Here is a 16318-nt window from a genome sequence, read left to right on the forward strand (position 1 = left end):
AATTAGGTGCTCTCAAATGCTTTATGCTCACCTCTTTATAGCAAAGCAACTTCTTCATTTCAAATTTGATTTTTCGGTTAACGCTATTTCCCCAAATAGTCATATATTGTTTTTGAGATTTAAGAATAGAACTTAAAAAAATGAAACATCGTGGAAATAAACACTTGTACGAGCTTTTCGAGAAAAGATGTTGCATTGTGAAAGTAAAATTTCACTGAGCCTTTTATATTATAAGCCTGTTAGAACTTCCTTAAATTGAAGGTTGACTTAATTTGAGATGAAGAAAGAGGAAAGAGATATTCACTTTAGATTTGATGGAATAAACTGCTCTAATCTTGAGAATCAGAAGATTGATCTTACGAACTAAATTACATCGTCACTGTTATTATTAAGCCAGAAGTATTAGCTTGTTGATTGGAGTACCAAAAAAAAAAAAAAAAAGCAGCAGCTGCCAGCTGTATTACAAGAAAGACGTGCTTTAATTATCATTTCCTTTCAAATCCTCTGCATTCTGTATTACACACTTTAGGCCAAATTCTTACTGTAATTTTGTAGATTGGGAAGTTAAGGAAGAAGGTTGCAGCCAGAGAATGAGTACATTACATCAGGGAAGTAGACAAGGAAAAAGAGTTGAGAGATTCGTTTCATGCTCCTGTCTTAGTAGGAAGAATTACCCATTACATATATTGCGTCCGCGAGGTACTTGGTGTGAATCTCTCAAAATCTATTCAAGGATTAAACTTCATATAAAATCAGATAGATAACTATGCATACTGGCATTGCATAGCCAAATCGATACATAGCAATGAACTAGTTCACATATACAAAGTTTGTTTTATTACAAGATTTCTTTATGATTATGATCCCGGAGATTAAAAGGGATTAAATATTCTTGAGTGAGTTCCCCTTTTGCACAAGTAGGTCTAGAGGTGCAGTGAGTTCAGCAGAACACTTTCAAGATGGTTGAGATACTACAGGCGGCTCTTTGGCCTCGATGCTGCTGGCTTGAAGCTAGGAAGACCTGTAATTTCTCTACCTGTTACCAGGGTGTTGATTTCATAGGTACCCTCATATGTATAGATGGGCTCCAAGTCACAGAATGCCTGGAGACATTGACAGATATGTGGAGAAAATGAGAACACAAAACATAAGTTGCTGCCAAAATGAGATCTATACAACTATACAAGTAAAAAATAAATACTAGGAAAATAAAGTATCTTGCGGTTTGCATCTGAGGAAGAAAGTAAGCATTGTTCATCCACAAACCTTTGCCACTAGAAAGTCAGCCAAGATTCCGTTGCCACCAAGTAATTCGCGTCCAAGAGAAACGGTCTCTCTAGCCCTCAAGGTAATCCATGACTAGAAACAAACGATTTGTTAATCACTGCAAAAGATAAATCTATAACAACTTTAAAATCAGTAGAATATGGTCTTACTTTCCCCAAGCTAGCTTGACCAGGAGTCATTTTACCACTCTCGTACAACTTGCAAAGGCGCCAACCAACAAGAACCATTGCCTGAATGCTGCCCAACATCTGAACCAGCTTCTGTTGATTGATCTGGAAAGCAGCCAATGGAGCTCCGAACTGCTTCCTCTCTTTTAAATACCTTCAAGTTAGAAAACAATTTAGCCCAGAGAAATGTTGAACTAGGAAACTCTATAAAAACATTGAACAAAAGATTGACAAATAAAGGGTACAACAGAATGCTAATAAGGTTCTTTTAAACCACTTCATGGTAAACAGGTAAAGATATCCTAAATAGTAATTACTAACTTTAGGACCACTTTATCTTCAATTACTTATTTCCTGAGAGAATTAAATATCAAACCCCATCATGTATTAAAATCTCTTTGCTTGATCACTTGGCTGTTCTATTTTGAAGTAGATAAATAGAATGACAGCACGTTGACTAATGAGACATGAAAGATACAACAACGACTAACATGCAATCCTAATCTGGTTGGATTGTTATCAAAAATCCTGATCTAGTTGGATCGGCCATACGACTCCTCATTATCTATATCATTCCATCTTGACCCTTTACATTCTAATACTCAAACATGTGTGCTTTAGGACAAATTACAGGTCCTAGAGGTTCTTAATTTTCTATTGGCATAATCCCTAGATAAACTAAAAGCCTCTTAGTCAACAGTCAATACCAGACTTAATGTTCAATGTCCTAACCCCAACTAGTTCATAGCATCTGTAAGGATCTTTTGCTTCTATTACGTTCTGCTCTTCTCCAAGCCTGCACAGATCTTGAGAAATTGTACGTTCTTTGGGGCAACTTCCTTTCAGATGAAAGATATGATATAGGATTATTTTTTTTTGTTAATTTGAACAGGAAAATAAGTTAAGATATAAGGAATATATGTTTGTATGACTCCAGAGAATTGAGATTACTTTCATTGCCACCATAGGACATTGTAGACAATACTTATCAAAAGGACATCATAGACAATAGCAATCTCGAAAATCAACTTCCCTTATTTTACCCAGCAGGAATTAGCTTAACGTCCATGATTTGAACCAAAGAGCACCCAGTATAAGTAACTTTCATTTGACAGCAAATAAAACAGGTTTCTAATTTAAATACTACCTGTGGCACATATCATATACACCCATAGCAATGCCTATAGGTTGCCATGAAACCATGACACGTGATACAGCAAGCACCTGTTCAGGGAACAAAGTAGTATAGACTGTCAAGACGATTTCAGCTATTTAAGTAATTGCCGCTACCAAAATATAGACAATAACTTAAAAGGACAGGATTTTAAGTGACAGAACTTCAAGAAAATTGAACGGCAAGATGCATGCATGGAGTATTGGAAATACAGATGGGAAATCGTTATAATGAGAACAGTGACTTTATCAATCAGTATGACAATCACACTGCATCAAAAATCCATTAGCAAGCTGAAGAAAGCAATTAAAGGAATTTAAAATTTATTCCTCTTTTTTTTTTTTTTTGGGGGGGGGGGGGGTGGGGGGGGGGGGGGTAGCTATGTATTTTCCTCCTTCAATGATTGTTTTTACTTTTTTGTGGGGTTGGTTCTTTTGGGGGAGGACGGGTATTTTCAAGAATTTTTGAAACTTTATTAGCATCAATAGAAATTAACATTAAGTCATTCTCTTAAGATTTAAGATCTAAATTCACATGGTAAGTTTCTGATTCTTGTTCCCTTGTCAGACCAACCATTAGTGACGACCTTTTAGTGTATTTAACTATTGATGACTTCAGGATGGTCCTTCTGCACAAAGTTTTATTAGTGAAACAATGCACACATTTTGCATCATCAACCTCATTTAACCATTGCAGCCATACCTTGTTTGTATCCTTGAAAGAATTGACACCAGGTAGTCTATCCTCATCAGGAACAAACACTTTCTTAAAGAGAATATCTGCATTCTGAACAATCCGCAGCCCAATTTTGTTTTCTATTTTAGTAGCTTGCAAGCCTGGAGCATCCTTCTTTACTATGAAGCTGAGACAAACACAATAACCGATTTTGACAAAAATAAGATGTGGTGAACTAGATTATCTAGATAGTATATACTGTTACTTACCCATTTATCTGGTTTGTGGCTGTGTTTCTAGCAAAAATGACCAACACATCCGCAAAAGTAGCGTTCCCTATCCACCGTTTTTGCCCTTCAAGGATCCAACCTCCTTCAACCTAACAATTGGAGATCACAAAAGAAAGGGAAGGGGGCATGTTAAGCAGCCTTTTACCATAAAAAGAACAGAAATAATGAAGAACGATATAGAAATTAGTAACCAGGACTCAATTTTAGATTCTAGACCTTTGTGGCAGTGGTCCTCAAAGCACTTGCATCACTTCCATAGTCTGGTTCAGTTAGACCCTAGGTCCCAAAAGATATAAATTATAAATACTTATCTAAAGCAAAACAGATGCCAATGCTAAATCAATAACTAACCAAAATTCTTACCCAGCAAGCTACAGTGCTAAGTTCAGCCAGAGATGGTAAGTATTTTTGCTTTTGCATTTCTGACCCGCATAGTCCTAATCAAATTGTATAAGAAGTTGTCTATCATTATTTAAGACGATTATATCTGAAATGCCCAAAGCTCAAAATAAACAAAAATGGCGCCAGTAGAAACTTCGGAAAATAATACTATAAAGCTACCAATAGTGAGCATTGCCAGAGATGAATGCACCAAAATGAATGTAGAGCAGCTTGCATCAACTCTGGCAATTTCTGCTAGGGCAACAGCACTTCCAGTAATTGATAGACCTGGACAACCATACCCCTGAAGCCGAAAGTAAATAAGTGCCTCATAGAAGTTGAAAATGCCAGGAACTAACAAACTTATCATGCTCTATAGAAACACCTTTATAGTGCCACCAGATATGTGCAAAGCACCAAGTTTTGGAACGACTTCAAACGGAAACTCTGCTTTCTCCCAGTACTACACAATCAAATCAAGAAATGGATTAGCTTCAAACGCTCAACCTGTTTCTTAGAAATTTGAGTTCATTGAGAGCAAGTCTTCGTTTTTATGTTAACTATAGGTGCAGCTATTATAGCCATAAATCTGGGAATATTCAATACATACAAGAACTAGGGAATACCGTTGTCATTATAGGAGCAACTTCTTTTTCCATGCACTCTCTCACTTTGACTCTGATGGCTTTCTCTTCAGGAGTCAAGAGATCATCAAACTGATAATAGTCCGAAGCTGTAAAGTTTACATCCAAGTTAGTGAAATCCTCAGCATTGTGACCACAAAGATGATCTTTCCAAATGTAATCAAAGACATAGAATTGCTCAGCCCGAATATCAAAGCACATCGTAACAAAGCTAACTCAGTCCTTAATGAACACAAATTTGTCTTCCAAAAAAGCAGTCTCATTTAGCGATTCTCAAAAGAGTACTGAGCTTCTTTCTTCAAATAATAAATGGTATTAATACACAACTAAGTAAAGTAAAAATCAATCTTACTGCATGTAGGAAAGACGGAAGCTGGTGTTGCTTGAGGAAATGCAGTGGAAACATCCAATGCTGGTAAATCAAAATAGGAGCTTCTCGCCTCTTTAATCATTTCCTCTGCATCGCGTTTTAAAATGTAAGTCCTTAATCAAACGAGTCACACAGAGAGTCTAAAACACTAAGTAAACATGCTCAAAGTAAATACCAACATACAAACAGAATTACTTAATCAACATCATATAAAATATGAAATTTAACAGCTAATTTGCCAGATTCTACAAATATTTTAGCTTTTTCACCATCCAAAGATTCTAAAGTGTAACCCAAAGGAATGATCACTGACTATTTAAAAAGATAGACCTCTTCTTTTTGGGAAAACTGATAAGAGGAATATTTATACTAAAGTTATTAAAAAACCATAGTCAACCCAAACAGTGATTCCAAGAACTTTTACTGAATTTTTAAAAAATATGTCCCAATTAAAGTGTCTTACTTTCCTTTTGATATGTCCCAAAATTCAAAAGATCATTTTAATATATTACATCTTTACCACAAGATTCAAAAGTCTCCCTTTATATTTTAAACTCCGTACTTAATCAAACTAAAACACTCATATTGATAACTAAGACACTTAAATTGAGAGTACCATTTTACCCTGCAATTTCCTAATTATCCAAGAGAAAACCCCATATCCATATTCACAACTTGTTTTTTTTTTTTTTTTTTTCTGTTCCTTTCCATGATGTATCCTAACCAAATTCTTAAAAAATAAATAAAAAAAATTACACATTTCTGGTTACCAAGTCCCAATATTAACTAAGGTTTTTCATTTCCCTCGACTTTTCAATACTTGAAAGACTGAAAATTTCTTGCATTAAGAATTTACTATTCCGTATTATCTTTGAAGCAAAATATCAAATCTTGATCACATTAAAAAGAAAAACATATTAGCAATTTTTCTCAGAAAGGAAAAAAGAAAAGAAGAGAACCGACCTTGAATTATAGTAGATGGAACTTTCATGAATACAAAGCAATGATTTTGTCAACTCTTGAGCAGATAGAATAAGAAACAGGCAAAATGACGACGAAGAAGATGAAGGATGTTTTGGCACGGAAATCTAAGTGTGGGTTATAAGATATTGAATATATATTGATTGATACTCACTCTTGTTCAAAAATAGTGTCCCTCTGTCTATTTGGGAAAAATATTTACCCAAAATGACACATATTTCTAATATTATCCGTAATGACTCTCTTATAGATTATTATATATTTCTATACAAGTTTATATATTGTGTACAGTAAATATATAATGTTGTATATCATAGGGATGTACAAAAGAAACCGACAAATCACACCAACTCGATAATCCGAATCAAACCGAGAAAAAACTCGCTTGGTGGCTTGGTTTGGTTTTAAAAAGAAAAATACGATCACTTTTGGTTTGGTCTGATTTAACTAAAAAAAGTCGAATCGAATCAAACCAACCCAACAATACATGTATAAAATTTTAAGAATATTTTATACATAAAAATATTTTAATTGTAATGTAATTTATAAATATTTCTTAAACCTTTTCATGGTTCTTTGTCTTTACATATTATTTCAAGCTTGAAATTAGAACTATTTGTGTGTAGTATCTAACTAGTTGTATTAGTTAGAACCATTTGATATTAATAACTTAAATAAAACCCAAAACATTTCAAATCAATACTAATGCTAACAAAAGAAATTCAATTCTAACACAATGTTGGATATTTATTCTTTAGTTTTATATTAATTTAGACAGTGAAAATAAAAAACATAATTTTATTTTTTCTTTAATATTTAGTCTGTAATTAATATTTATTAGCCTTACTTATTTTAGCATGCCTTAGTACTTTAGATTATGATCATTTTCTATATGCCTTATAAATTAGCCGTATTTATTATAGCATGACTTAGTATTTTTAAATTATGATCATTTTATTTTATGCGATTTCATTACTTTTTTTGTTGTTGAATCTTTTAGTACAATGTCATCTCTCATCTCACATTTTGTGTTATTTTCTTACAAATATCTTAATTAGATAGTCGTATCTTACTAGAACTAAAGAAATATTTGAGTTACAAGTTTCATATTTTATAAGAAGACTTTACTGGGAAAAAACTCAAAAAATCCCAGCAACCCAAAAAAATCGAAAAAACCCGAGGTTGAAAAATTCAACTTTTATTGGTTTGGTTTGGTTTATATATTTAAAAACCGATGCAATTGGCTTGGTTTGGTGTTTAGAAAACCCAAACTAACTTGGTCTATACCCCCTAGTATATCGTGTGTATAAATATTGCTGCAAAAAAAGGTTAATATTGCTAAGTGAGTGTAACATTTTATGCTGGATTGTTTATTATTAAAATTATTCCTTTATTTTTTTGTTCAAAAAGAATGTTCACTCATCAAATTAAGAAAGAATTAACCTTATTTTTTCAGACTTGTCATTTTTAAGTGTTATGTGATCAAATCTCAATATATGTTTAATTAGGGATACTTTAATTAAATTATTTTTTCAATGATTGTGCAAATTATCTATTTTTACCTAGAAGTTAGAATTTTCTCAAAGAATATGCAAATGGCTAAGTGGATACTCTATTTGAACAGGAGTGCGTATTTGATGGAACGACCCTTATATTGTGTACCTCATTATTAATTTATTTGGCGTATTCTGACTAATCATAATGTTTTTTTGTAGAATTTGTACTTCCTCCATCTCAAAATATTTATCGTACTTTTCATTTACACGCCCATTAAAAAAACATTATAAAGGCAGCATTTTGACTATTTTACTCTCTTAACATATTTCATCATATTCTCTTTTCAATAAATATTTATTTCATTAATGATAACACCTATTAAATGTTGGCATGTGAACTCACAAAATCATCCCATTAATGTAATTAATAAAAGGGTAAAATAGAAAAAGGTTACTTAATTTTATCTTGGGTAAATAAAATCACAAATATTTTGAAATAAGTATTTTTAGTAAGGACGATAAATATTTTGAGACAGAGGGAGTATGTATAAAATTATAGGAATTGCCGAATGCTTCCTTCGTTTCATATTATCTCTCTTTTTTAGATTTTGTACTAAGAAAGTTCTTTAATACGTAATTTTCGAAATTATACTTTATTTTTAAATATTAAAATTTTTAGTTACACTTTTTTATAGCTATAAATCAACAAAAAAACCACATGTTTTGTTAATTGAGCAAATCAACCTGGCTTGCGGTGGTTGGGGAGGGGGGGGGGGGGGGGTGGGGGGCTTGTGTGGCGGGGGGTTGGGGGGGTTGTGTGTTTGGAGTAGTAGTATTTAGTTAGTTACTAAAAAGGTAAAATATCATCTAAAATATTTTTCTTATTGGTGGTTGACTTTAATTAGTAGGTTTGTGGGAGATAATATTGCTTCGTCGATCCGCCTTGGAAAGCTGTATAAGGCAGTAATAATTGAACTAAATAGAACAATCTTTTTAATAGCTTGTTTGGCTAAAGTTTATTTTTTACCAAAAGTGCTAATTTTTTTTAATAACTACTTATTTTTAAAAAGTGAGGTGTTTGGCCAGGGAAAAAATAAGTGCTTTTAGAGAGTAGCAGAAGCAGTTTTTTAGAAGATTAAAAAAAATACCTTTTGTCCAAAAACACTTTTTTGAAAAACACTTTTAATGAAAATACACTTATTAGAAATACTTTTTAAAAGCTTGACCAAACATTAATTGCAGCTCAAAATTATTTTTTAAATTAATTGGCAAGCACAAACAAACTGTTTTTCGCCAAAAACATTTTTTTGAAAAACACTTTTGATTTTTTTTTTTTTAAATAAACTGATTTTAGAAGCTTTGTCAAACACTATAAGTATCCTTTATTTATACTAATTAGTGCTTTATTAATTGTGATCATTTTTTGGGGTCAAATTTATAATTAAAAAGATTAGTTGATATTTTGGTCACTTATTTTTATCACGTGACTTTTTTGAAATAGAATATACCTTCTTATCTTTCTAAATACATAAATTTTGTGAAATATCTTTTTCTGGTCAAATATAATAAAAATAATTGTTAAAACATCATTGTTTTAGTTAAATAATTTTAAATTTGCTATATATTTAAATTTCAGCAAACGAGTTTATAGATTTGACTCGAAAAAGAAGAAATATGCAGTCCCCACTCTGGTTTGATGTTAGGAATAGTGGTGCTCTTCTTGGTATCTGTTTTATTGATTTTGAATATTTTCAATCAAATATCAGAGTTAGAGTAAAGAAAGGATGAAAATGCGAAACTATATGTACTTGCAGGTTGGCTAAAGAAAGTCAATTTAACTTCATTTTCAAGAGATGGATACAACATATACATGAAACTGGACGATCATTTAAAATTGACAATGTTGAGTAACTTGTCCACCACACACATCCTCTCCGGAAAAAAAAAAAAGCTTTAATGTATTGCATTTCATTTTTACATTGATATACTACTAAATGAAAACTTCAATAAATTCTGGGAACTGATTTTGTAAGTTTTATGTAGAATTGCAAATGAAGTCAATCAAATGATCATAATAATGGAGAGAACACGCGATCGCTGGCCACTTGGTAAATTCTTTCAGTGTGGTCTCATGGCTGGAAAGAGGATAACTTCCTGAGAAGGTAGAAAAATAGCAGAGTGAGATTTGACAGCTATTCATTTTTTTTTTGTCATGCACTGAGAATTTTAACATACTTCAAGAATTCGAGTTTACTAAACCTTGACATTTTGTGAATCTGTAAGCAACATTGTAAGTCTATCAATTCCCATGCCTAGGCCACCAGTAGGGGGTAGTCCATACTCCAATGCGGTAATGAAGGACTCATCCAAAACCATTGCCTCGTCATCTCCTAATTGTCGATCCTGAGATGACAAAAAACAGTGTTAGTAAGCAGAAAAAGAACCTCTTCTTGGCTTAAAGAATCTCTTCACATGTTATGAATTCTAACTGTTAGCATACTGAACTAGCAGAATACTTGCTAACAGTACAATTATTGGTATTTTCTTGTTTCTCCCTTTTCTTCTTTTAGCTTGTTTCACATATTATATACTTTTTTGAGTAAGTAAAGAGGCACTAATTCATTTTCTTGAATCCTGAATACAGAAGATTTATCCAAATCCAATTATGTTTCCCAATGTATCTTAGATGGAATTTGAAGATTTTGAAATAATAAAACAGTAGATCATATATGCGCAATTTTCTTGCTTTCTTCTGGTGGTAAGTGGCAATAATAGTAGGTGCTTAAGATTCATAGGTTTTGTTACTACCTATCCACCAATTTGGTTATAATGCAAATGTACCTTTAATTGTTCAGCGAAACGTTCTCTCTGTGCTGAAGGATCATTTAGTTCAGTGTAGCTATCACATAGCTGGAGAAAGCGGGGCAGGATGAGCTGAAAGGGTTAATTTAAATAGTACCAAATGCAAGATCACGATTGAAATATAGAAAGCACTTGCATCAACACCAAAAGAAATAACATATTACCTCTCGCCTGTTAACAAATAAGTTGAAACGCTCAGTCAAACCAGGCTCTGATCTATGCGATTTTGCCAGTGGGCTCATGACCTCAGGATGGTTGATAATAAAAGTAGGATTTATGCAGCTTACTTCAACAAAATGACCAACTAGCTGGGGAACAATCATACAGGTATTAGTATGTCAACGAGATACTAAATTCTGAAAATATAACATCAATAATGGTCAACATGACACTTCAAGCACTAATAGAGTTGCCATTTAACTTGGAAAACAAAATATAATAGTGACAACAGTATGCTATGGCAAATCAGGAAGTGACCTTATCGAGCAATCGTGTTGTGGTATGAGGTGGAGGACATTTGACATCAAACTCTTCACATACATCTAGCAAGTATTTATTAGTAGCTTCACAGGAAAGATCTCTGGGTATATTGATGTTAGCCACTTTCTCCAACTCCGACAACATATCAATCTTTCTGCAATTAACAAATAAGAGGAACGCCAAACCATTAAGTAAATGCTATTCCTTTTGGAAGGTGAGTTTTACATCGTTAATCACATATTTACATACCTGAATGGAGGAGTGAAATCAATTTCTATCGGTTCATTATCCAAGCCATTAGCATGGTACCTTATTTTATAACTTCCAGTTAGTTCCTTCGCCATACCTATGCAAAAATCGCTTAAATTATATCAACAGATTGAAGACGAAAAGCAATTTAGATAACTATTTGAGAAGCTTGCCTGATAGTAGCTGCTCTGTCAAATCCATCAAGTCGTTGTAATCAGCATAAGCCATATAAAATTCACACATCGTGAATTCAGGACAGTGAGTCAAATCCATTCCCTCGTTCCTGAAATTCTTCCCGATCTCATAAACACGATCAAATCCGCCAACAACCAACTTCTTAAGATAAAGCTCGGGGGAAACACGCATGAATAGTTTTGTGTCCAACTCGTTATGGTGAGTAACAAATGGTCTGGCTGCAGCTCCTCCAGCAGTCAAATTCATAGCAGGAGTCTCCACCTAAGACAAATAGAAAGCTGAGTGAGAAAAGAACACATTAGTGCAGGAGAATAAGTCAGCATTCAAAGGGCTATATCTAGGATTTAAACCTCCAGAAACCCAAGATTATCGAGGAAACTCCTGAGGTAAGAATTGATTCTGGCTCTAGTCCTGAATATAGTTCGAACTTCTGGATTCATCATTAGATCTAAGTACCTTTGACGATACCGAGTTTCCTGAAAACCACAAAGTATCATGATTAGCCAACCATAATTAGATACAGGAAACCAGATTTAGCCAAATATGGCTACTCCTATACAATTGAGAGCGGTTTAACCTAACCAGTGGTGGAGCCACCCTTGTCCAAGGGGTGTCAATTGACCCCCTCGCTGGAAATTTACACTGTGTACAAAGGTGAAAGAAATTATGTATGTATAGTATATGTTGAATTCCCTTAACTTCTTTATATTTTGGCTAAACTTAGTAAAAGTTCTAGCTCCGCCACTACCTACCATCTACATTTTTATCTAGTTTCTCCCTTTTTCTCCTTATCACTTTTTTCTTGCTCCGGAAATGGGGGGCAGGGGGGACTTTAAAAATCCGGATTCTTCATATGATCATACCTGATCCCTTAACACATACGACTCAGGATTTCTTGCATCGCCCAGTGTCCAAGTATCATTAGCTACTGTTCCTTGGGAACTCTGGAAATAAACAACTCCTTTGAGTCTTGTATTAAGAATCATTGATGTAATATGAACTGGACATACATAAGATAGGTTTCCTTATGGATGTTTCACCTGTGCCCGAGTTTCATCTACGATAGAGGAGGTCAAACGCCTCGGTAGCATGTGTAGGCAAGGAGCTAGCACTGTAAAAGATTTTGCAAAGATACTTAACTCTCTTCTCTTACTCTTCCCTGCAGCATTAGCAGCATGACACTTTAATTACTGGCATAATTTCAAGCTATAAATTGGAATGAATTGGTGAAAATTGTTTGTGAATCAAAATAGGGATCAAATTGGATCCCAACTTTTAAGTGGTAAAAGATAAACATTGTCTTAGTTTTCTTTCTTTAATGGATTTTAAAAGACTAACCAGGAAATCCACGGACACCAATGATGTCACCTCGCTTCACTCCAGAGTGATAGTTAGGAAATGCAACATCATCCATATCCGAATCCCTACCATAAATATGATATTATGAGTCATAAAGTTAAAAAGATGGATCAAAGGCGTTCACTATGCCATTATCCGTTAAGCAGCCAAGGCAAGATACTCTTAAAATCCAATAACTTAATTGAAGTTAAGAAAATAATAAGCATTTAATTGAATGTCTTTGTTTCATCATTCATTGAGCTCGCTTATTCAAATAACTCAATACCTTGCACTAGCCAGTACTTGTACTTTCGCCCCACCACCAAACAGTTCATAGAAATAGAGCTTTGATGATGATGCTCGCTTGCTTATTACTCTCCCTACATGGATGTGAATAGAAGTTATTGAAATTTCAAATCTAATCAATCTTTAATGGAATTCATAACCTGAGAACCTGCTAAGGAGATATCAAATTCAATGACCTCAAGTTTCTCTCCAGCACTTGAATAAGCATATCTGCTGATAAATTCAGGGATAGAGATTGTTATGTGAAATGTATGTGGATATGGATTTATTCCAGATTCTCTCAACAATTCAACGCTCCTCAATCTGTTCGCCAAGTATTGCTGCCACAAAAATTTCAACTTTTAACCATTTATCACATTGTGAAAGCTCATCCTGATTGTTGAGTTTTTGGGCTGTAAATTCAACAAGGAATAATTTCTCACTGAGGTTGAACAAAATGGTAGAAGGACTTACAGTAGGATCCAAATTATCATTCTCAGGCATATTATGATGCTTCAATTGCCTTTTAGCTACTGTTGCAACCTGTACATCCAATTGGGGACAAAACTCATCAACTTAAAAAATGTACACTTTCACTTGCACGTTGGCAAGTATGCAAATAAGCTAAAACATTTTTTTGGCAGCTATACTGATAAGGTAGTACTAGTACTACTAAGATGACTCAAGAAAACTACTAGTATACTTAACTCTTGAGTGTGTCCATCACACCCAAGATTCCATATCATTATGAATGATAAACCAGATGGTCAAGCATCACTGAGTACACACTACTAAAAAATCACTATTTTCGCACCCAAAAATGTACGGTGGGTATTTCCACTAAGTATCGGTGAGAAAAACCTAAATAGCAATGTTTTCACACGGAAAAATTAGGAAGTTTCTCAGCGTTTTAAAGGGAACCTGTTTCCCACCGTGCATATTTCCAGTGAGATGTTTCAGTGGGAAAAACATGTTTTATAGCACAAATTTTCCATTGAATGTTGGCGGAAAAAAAATGCCTATTTCTAGTCGTGAAAAAACATACACAAAACTGAAAATTTACAAAACAGAAGTTTTACCTTCTTTTCCTGTTCCAGGTGCTCCTTCTCCTTTGCCTTATTCTCTCTCTTAAGAGCACTGTTTCACCAAAGGAAATTAAAAAAAAAAAAGAAAAAAAGAGCAGCATATTGATTGGCCTACTTTTAGTTTAATCTTTGAGTACATATGCATATCCAAATAATATTTAGATAACTTTTAGAATTGTAAATAGGCAAATGAAATTAAAAGATAAAAAAAGAAGAAGCTAAACCACCATACTTCTTGCTAAGTGGTTCTGTTGATACAGATGAATCCATTGGTGACAACAATTTGATGAAATATGAAATTAGTAGAGGGTTGATAAAGCAAGTACTTAATTTAGGATTAAACAAGTTGATAATCTTTTACCAGAAATTGGTCTATTAAATAACGGTTAGCATGACTTAAGATTACTAAACAATGGAGTGATTGTCAAGAAATATGTCATTGTCATTCTTCTTATAATATATGTCACTACTACTTTTTCATACAAAATAATTTACTAATATCCATTCTCCTTGGTTGACAAGAAATTAATGTTCATTATTCTTCAAATGATACACAACTTTTCCATCACAAATTAGTATAGTAATACCCAATAATTGTCTCTACTTTTTGAAATTTTGTTGCTAATCAGGCACCCTTCGACTACCAGGAGGGAAAGAGGGTACAATATAATACAACTATCTTTTTGAATAGCTTAACACCAACTTGTACCATAAAAAAAATACTCCATCTCAATTTGTTTGACACTTTTTGCTTTTTGAGAGTCAAATGAGTTGCTCTTTCACTGTAAATATTTCATGTCTTTTAAATAATTTAAATTAGTATTAATTATGGTGACTTATAACACTTTTTACGTAGTTTTCAAATATGTAAATTTTATTTCAAAAAAATTAAATATTATATGTTCAAACACATAGTTAAAAATTCAAAATTAAAAGTTTGACTCTCGAAAAACTAAAAGCGTCAAACAAATTACGACAGAGAGGTACTAACTTTCTACAAATTGAATAACAAGGTCCTTTTTGTGGTTTTCTTACCTCTTTTCTTATGGTCAGCCTCTTTAAGCAAATTACTTTAAAACTCTTTTTGGTCAAACTTTCTGCAAATCATCGAACTTATAGCAACCAGGTTGAAATACTTTATCATGACAATATATAGCTTTAAACGAAATTTTAAAACTATTCAACTTAAAATTTGTTCATGTTTTATAATTTCATCATTACAACTCTTGAAAATCTAAGTAGTACTAGAAGATAGAACATAAAACGTACAATAGGTAATTAATAATCTACGAGCTTCAAAATAAACACAAAATCAAAGTTCAAGGAAAACCATAAAAAACATTCACAGTGAAAGGGATAATTTGCAGTTCTACATGAAAATAGATTGTTCTTAAATAATCAACAGATATAATTAAAAAAAATCAACAGATATAATTCTATGTAAACAAGAGATACAATAAAGTTTGTTTAACAAGAAAAATGCACAAACTTTTAATTGCACATAAAAAGGTTTGGAGATGCGGGGTATCGATCCCCGTACCTCTCGCATGCTAAGCGAGCGCTCTACCATCTGAGCTACATCCCCATGCAAACAGTGCGCATAAAGCAAGAAATAGTCTTAACAAGAGATGAAATATTATTTTAATGATATCTTTTAATGATGTTAAAATTTTTTAATGATATATGAAGAAGTTAATTTCGAAGAGATGATATTTTAATGATTAATTTTGAAAGTTTCAGAAAACAATGTGTTTGGAGAGGATAGTTTTTAAATAAGGAAAAGGGCCTAAATTACCTCTGTACTTTGAAAAATAGTTTATGTATACCCTTCGTTATACTAGTGGATCAATTATACCCCTATCGTTATATTTTGGTGTTGATTTTCCCTTACTTTTAATGGAGTGCCATGTGGCAGCTCAGAAATTAAATTATCCGTCCCTCTTTTAGCCCGATCCGACCCGCTAAACTAATCAAGCCAATACCAAATTACACCCAAAACCAATTTCTCCAACCTTCATCTCCTTCTTCCATTGAAACACTCCATTGTTTTATCACAAAACTAGGGTCCCAAAGTTTCATGAATAAAAAATTTCTTATCCAATTTTCCTATTTCCCTTCTTTCTCTAAACATGAAGAAAAAGTGCATTAACATTGAGTAAAAGTAAAAGGTAAGGCCATATACAGCGGAAACATCTGCTTGTTAATCCATTCCCCCTTCATCACTCTTCCACACTAAAGCATGAAAGACACATTGCCTGGGAGAGGAAGAATAGAGAGACTAGTTTACTGACCTCACGTGGCCGTTAATGTTTTTTCTGAAAAAATAATAATTTAATATATCGACCAGACAAGGTCGGTA

At 33.3% G+C, this 16318-nt stretch overlaps 2 protein-coding genes and 1 non-coding gene across 4 annotated transcripts; all 3 read right to left on the reverse strand.

Moving 5' to 3' along the window:
• Positions 1-725: 725 nt before the first annotated feature.
• Positions 726-6110, reverse strand: LOC132606789 (acyl-coenzyme A oxidase 4, peroxisomal-like). Of its 2 annotated transcripts, none has more exons than XM_060320421.1 (13): positions 5952-6110; positions 4971-5075; positions 4601-4707; positions 4360-4437; positions 4155-4278; positions 3957-4030; positions 3810-3869; positions 3573-3682; positions 3331-3490; positions 2602-2678; positions 1437-1608; positions 1267-1359; positions 726-1103 (listed from the first exon to the last, which is right to left on the reverse strand). In XM_060320421.1, the coding sequence occupies exons 1-13, from the start codon at positions 5977-5979 to the stop codon at positions 972-974; spliced, it is 1320 nt and encodes a 439-aa protein (XP_060176404.1). In that variant the 5' UTR covers positions 5980-6110; the 3' UTR covers positions 726-971. The 2 variants fall into 2 exon arrangements, with proteins under 2 accessions (XP_060176404.1, XP_060176405.1); XM_060320422.1 differs by lacking the exon at positions 5952-6110 and adding an exon at positions 5759-5889.
• A 3180-nt stretch (positions 6111-9290) lies between these two features.
• Positions 9291-14610, reverse strand: LOC132605312 (lysine--tRNA ligase). The gene is made up of 16 exons (XM_060318500.1): positions 14192-14610; positions 13954-14011; positions 13349-13417; positions 13044-13215; positions 12876-12969; positions 12590-12675; positions 12292-12410; positions 12115-12195; positions 11602-11727; positions 11230-11512; positions 11057-11153; positions 10805-10961; positions 10492-10635; positions 10307-10375; positions 9725-9868; positions 9291-9619 (listed from the first exon to the last, which is right to left on the reverse strand). The coding sequence occupies exons 1-16, from the start codon at positions 14227-14229 to the stop codon at positions 9584-9586; spliced, it is 1773 nt and encodes a 590-aa protein (XP_060174483.1). The 5' UTR covers positions 14230-14610; the 3' UTR covers positions 9291-9583.
• An 861-nt stretch (positions 14611-15471) lies between these two features.
• TRNAA-AGC (transfer RNA alanine (anticodon AGC)) lies at positions 15472-15544 on the reverse strand. The gene has a single exon. It is a non-coding gene; the product is annotated as a tRNA-Ala (tRNA).
• Between the last annotated feature and the right edge of the window lie 774 nt (positions 15545-16318).

This window comes from Lycium barbarum, chromosome 8, assembly GCF_019175385.1.
Source record: "Lycium barbarum isolate Lr01 chromosome 8, ASM1917538v2, whole genome shotgun sequence".
In the NCBI taxonomy this organism is placed as follows: Eukaryota; Viridiplantae; Streptophyta; class Magnoliopsida; order Solanales; family Solanaceae; genus Lycium; species Lycium barbarum.

Excerpts from the sequence above, each read along its gene's own strand:
- LOC132605312 (XM_060318500.1), bottom strand. The coding sequence starts at position 14,229 with ATGGATTCATCTGTATCAACAGAACCACTTAGCAAGAA. Across the intron at positions 12,411-12,589 it reads TGGTGTCCGTGGATTTCCTG|GGAAGAGTAAGAGAAGAGAG; the intron begins GTTAGTCTTTTA and ends CTAATGCTGCAG. Across the intron at positions 11,513-11,601 it reads ATAATCTTGGGTTTCTGGAG|GTGGAGACTCCTGCTATGAA; the intron begins GTTTAAATCCTA and ends TATTTGTCTTAG.
- LOC132606789 (XM_060320421.1), bottom strand. The coding sequence starts at position 5,979 with ATGAAAGTTCCATCTACTATAATTCAAG. Across the intron at positions 4,438-4,600 it reads TTGCTCCTATAATGACAACG|TACTGGGAGAAAGCAGAGTT; the intron begins GTATTCCCTAGT and ends TTGATTGTGTAG. Across the intron at positions 1,360-1,436 it reads GTCAAGCTAGCTTGGGGAAA|TCATGGATTACCTTGAGGGC; the intron begins GTAAGACCATAT and ends GTTTGTTTCTAG.